The sequence below is a fragment of the Loxodonta africana genome, chromosome 7, assembly GCF_030014295.1.
Source record: "Loxodonta africana isolate mLoxAfr1 chromosome 7, mLoxAfr1.hap2, whole genome shotgun sequence".
Classification (NCBI taxonomy): Eukaryota; Metazoa; Chordata; class Mammalia; order Proboscidea; family Elephantidae; genus Loxodonta; species Loxodonta africana.
Genome location: NC_087348.1, coordinates 66,116,972 through 66,121,254, shown reverse-complemented (window position 1 = coordinate 66,121,254; position 4,283 = coordinate 66,116,972). Strand labels below are relative to the sequence as shown.

General features: G+C 43.7%; 1 protein-coding gene and 1 non-coding gene across 2 annotated transcripts; both read right to left on the bottom strand.

Moving 5' to 3' along the window:
- Positions 1-352: 352 nt before the first annotated feature.
- RPS13 (ribosomal protein S13) lies at positions 353-3,931 on the bottom strand. Its single transcript, XM_003411989.4, has 6 exons — positions 3,848-3,931; positions 3,662-3,710; positions 3,399-3,477; positions 2,072-2,241; positions 1,094-1,194; positions 353-430 (listed from the first exon to the last, which is right to left on the bottom strand). Exons 1-6 carry the CDS (start codon positions 3,868-3,870, stop codon positions 397-399), a joined length of 456 nt encoding a protein of 151 aa, XP_003412037.1. The 5' UTR covers positions 3,871-3,931; the 3' UTR covers positions 353-396.
- On the bottom strand, positions 607-697 carry LOC111751262 (small nucleolar RNA SNORD14). Its single transcript, XR_002786352.1, has one exon. It is a non-coding gene; the product is annotated as a small nucleolar RNA SNORD14 (small nucleolar RNA).
- Positions 3,932-4,283: the final 352 nt, after the last annotated feature.

Genomic DNA, 4,283 nt, shown 5'->3' with positions numbered 1-4,283 from the left:
AATATCACTTCCTCCAAGGTCCCTCCACACAAAAGATTCTCTTTAACAGTTTTAACATTATCAAAATTTAAACATTCTGCCACAATCCCAAAACAAATACGAAATTATCACTTTGTAATCTCCCAATTCTCACCTTTGCATATAGCAACCACGTAAGAAATCATAAACTGTTTAACTAGTTCAAGAGGCCAGTGAAGGAACGAGTTACTGTGCAACAAATGGATGCTATCTTCTTGCTCCCTGTGGAATTACACAGCTCTGTAATGCTAAAACACCTCCCAGCAAGAAGGATCACTACTTATCTATCACTGATACATACAAGTTTATTAACGAAAAGAAATACAAAACAGCCTTGTAGTTAAACAATGAGTTTATTGCTCAAGTACATAGACAAATTTATGCAACCAGGGCAGAGGCTGTGGATGATTCACTGCAAAGAAAACGGGGAGAGGAGAACAGAGGTTAATACTGGTCTTCCATGTTCACAGAAGCTCCCCGCAGTTGGGGCTATTCCCAAATCATTAAAATAAATGCCATCTACATATATAAAATGTAGTTGGGTTCCTGTACCAGTTCACTATACTCGGGCTTAATGAATGAAGATGCTCACTCAGACATCCAAGGAAGATCTGGCCAACACAAGGAAAAACCTTTCTGGTGGAAACTGCGAATGTTTGGAAATCAATCATCATAGTGAGCAATCTATGCAAAAATTAAGACAACAAACTCCTTGAGAGCAAAGATGAACTGCAGTTTTACACACTCTAACTAAAAGGCATTCGAAAGGCTTGTTTCACATTCTTTTATCAGGGGCCTGTAAACTATGACCCTCTGCTTGTTTTTGTAAATAAAGGTTTACTGGAACACAGTTATTTCCATTTGTTTATCTATTGCCCATGGCTGTTTTCCTGATACAATGGTCGGGCTGTTTGTCCATGGTCTGCACGGCCTAAAATGTTTGCTACGTGGCCCTTTACAGAGTTTGCCAACTTCTGCTCTAAATCAATTAAGGAACTATTTTTATCCATACTTCCCATCCCAACCATGAAAACAGCATTTGTTAAAAAAAAAAAAAAAAAAGGTTGATACTCACTACTTCCAATTAGGGGGAAGGACTCTCTTCGTCTTATAGTATCGAGCCAACCGGTGAATTCGGCTCTCGATTAGAATCAGACGGAATTTAGCATCCTTATCCTAACAATAAAATGACAGAATTCAAGAAAACTATGCAAAATAACAACAACAAAAAAAAAAATGTGGAACTATCATGCACTTTCTCCAATGAAAAGTTACCCAAAGCCCTGCAACAGAATCAGAGGCTAGGGTTCATGTAGCTAGATTTACATCATTTTTAATATTTTTGTCAAAGTTTACACAGGAAATTAGTTCCTCATTAACAATTTCTATACATATTGTTCAATGGCATTGGACAGAGTACTCACAAATGGTACTATTTATTTTATGGGCTAATCTGTCATTTGGCTGAAAGGTGACTTCTGGGAGTGGTTTGAGTTCCAAGTTTAAAGAATATCTCAGGGTGACAGTCTCAGGGGTTCACCTAGTCTCTACCAGTCCGGTAAGCCTGGCTTTTTGTTTTTTCTTTTTTTAAGGAATTCAAGTTTTGTTCTACATTTTTCTTCTATTTTATCCAGGACCAACTACTGGATCCGTAGTTGGAACGGTCGGCAGTGGTTCCCGGGCACCATCCAGTTCCCCTCTCAAGGTAGGTGACGTTGTTCCTGTAGGCTACTGGGTCAGCAGACTGACTTCTTTGAGTCTTTAGATTTAGATTAAGTTCTTGAGCGAAATTAGGATAAATTTAAGGCTTCCAGGAGAATGTTTAACAGGGATGATTTGTAACTAAGTACCCCAACTTTTCAACCAACTAGATATACTCAAGAAATTTAGGCGAGCCAATGCCAAAGAAGATCTTTTTATTTCAAAGCAACCACAGTGCCAACCAGCTTGTACCTCAAGCCACCTTAAAAAAATTTACACCAGATGCATTATATTTTGCTGAAGTTAATACAAACAGTTCTATGTAGTTCCAGGGTTTCATTTATTCTCTTACCTTTCTGTTCCTCTCAAGATGCTTTCGAACAGCAACAGCTTTCTTAATTAAATGGTAGAGATCCTCAGGAAGATCAGGAGCTAGTCCTTTGGACTTAAGGATTCTCAAGATTTTATTGCCTGTCACAAAACGTACTTGTGCAACGCCATGCGAATCTCTTAGGATCACACCTGAAGAGGAATCACATATGATAACTTCCCACACGTCAAACACACTGGCCCATGTGATGCAGAAGCTCAAAGATCAAGTCGCTTTCCAAGTTTCCCATCTGTAAAATGGGATTTACTTTCATACCTCACAGAATGTCAGCAAAGACCAAAAGCCCATTGCTGTCAAGTTGATTCCAACTCATCGTGACCCTACAGGACAAACTAGAACTGCCCCATAGAACTTCCAAGGAGCACCTGGTGGATCTGAACTGCCGACCTTTTGGTTAGCAGATGTAGCTCTTAACCACTACGTCACCAGGGTTTCCGCAGGCAACACAAAGACATCCAATTCAAGGAAAGGTTTAGCTCACTAAGGAAAGCCCAGAATGTGTGATTTTGGATGACCATCATCTTAGTGAGCTTGCTTCAATAATGCCAATTGAAGATATCAAGGAAATTCTGGCTATTTGTACTTGTTCTATAATTACAGTAACCAGCTAAATTAAGAACTTAAATCAGGCATTCTTCTCTTTTAAACTTCAAAATACAGTTTTTCTCCATACTTTACGGTCTATTATGTATATATCCGTTCGCTTTTTTTGAGTCATACCTCCACAAAACTATAAGCTCCAGGAGGGCAAATATTTTACTCTTTTTTCAACTACTGTATTCTCAGGGCCCAAAACCACACCTGGCACACAGAAGACAGACATTTGCTAAATGAAAATAGTTGCATGAAGTCACATACAACGGAGATTCAAACCACCTCTAACTCAACTGTGGTTAAGAGTGAAGCTGTTCGGAAGCAACTAATTCTTTCACTTAATAGCTGTGTGATTTGGGGATAGTTGCTTTGTCTTTTCAACTATAAAATGAGGATAAACACTAGTACTGCTGTGAGAATTACACGAGGTCGACATATGTAAAGACCTTGGTAGACTCGTGCACCTAAGGCTGTGTCTAACACATAGTAATTGTTCATTAAATTTTGGCGACATTTTAATAATTTTACCATCGGCCAAGTAAGAACTTGAGAGTTGCTAAGCCTCTGTCCTCAACAGTCAGGGAAGATGAGCAAAAGTTTTGAAGGCACGTATGGGGAACATGTACCGCCAGACCCTTTTTCAGCAGCCACACGAGGGCAGGCGAAAGGGGCTACACGAGTCAAAAGCACTCACCAATTTGTGAAGGCGTCAGGCCCTTCTTGGCCAATTTGTAGATCTGCTCCTTCACGTCGTCAGACGTCAACTTCAGCCACTGTTTGCGGAATAAAAACAGGCCTTAAGACGATAAGCCAGAAATAGGGCCGAAGCGGGGCAGCCCCCTCCGCCCTCAAATCCGCGCTCCTTACGCACACAGACCGCCCCCCCCAACCCCGGCGTTGCTTCCTTGGAGCAACGAATGCTCCCCTGGGTTCCCCCAGTCCCTGCACGCTACTTACGGTGGGGACGCTGCGGCGGTAGGGCAGAGCCGACTGGGACAGGCCCTTCCTGGGGAAAGAAGCAGTCTCGGGATGAAGGGGCGGCCCGAGCCACGGCGGCCCAGAACATGACCCGCTGCCCACGCTCCCTGTTTTCCCCCGCTCCCGCAGCCCAGCCCTGCAATCCCGCTCGGCGCCCGAGCTCACCCGGGAGCATGCATGCGACCCATGATGGCGGCGGTCAGGCAGCGAAAAAGAGAGCCGGAGTGGAAACGCCGCAGGAAGCCACCCAGCACGCAGGAAGTGACTTCACACGTTCCCGCTTCCTCGCATGCAGGAGGCGGAGCTACGCTGCGTGGCCTTCTCCAGCCACACAACTACATATCCCGAAATGCATTTCAACCTTGAGTTAGCTTCCGCAAGCAATAATAGGACTACACATCCCACCATGCACCAGCCGATGATGGGGCGCTTGCTCTGAGTGGGTTGAGCTTGTTATGCCGGCTTTCAGTCTGCGTTCCCTGCCTGGGGAGACTGTCCGCTTTCTGGAGGTGCACTCAGCTAAGATATTGCAGGTTCGAATCCCAGGCTGGACGTAGACCTGGAGTAGCTAGAGTTGAGGTGTTGGTGGCTGTGGTCCCTG

Coding starts and splice junctions, on each gene's coding strand:
- RPS13 (XM_003411989.4), bottom strand. CDS start 3,870: ATGGGTCGCATGCATGCTCCCGG. Junction 3,711..3,847: donor GGTCGCATGCATGCTCCCGG/GTGAGCTCGGGC, acceptor TTCTTTCCCCAG/GAAGGGCCTGTCCCAGTCGG. Junction 2,242..3,398: donor CCTGACGCCTTCACAAATTG/GTGAGTGCTTTT, acceptor ATTCCTCTTCAG/GTGTGATCCTAAGAGATTCG.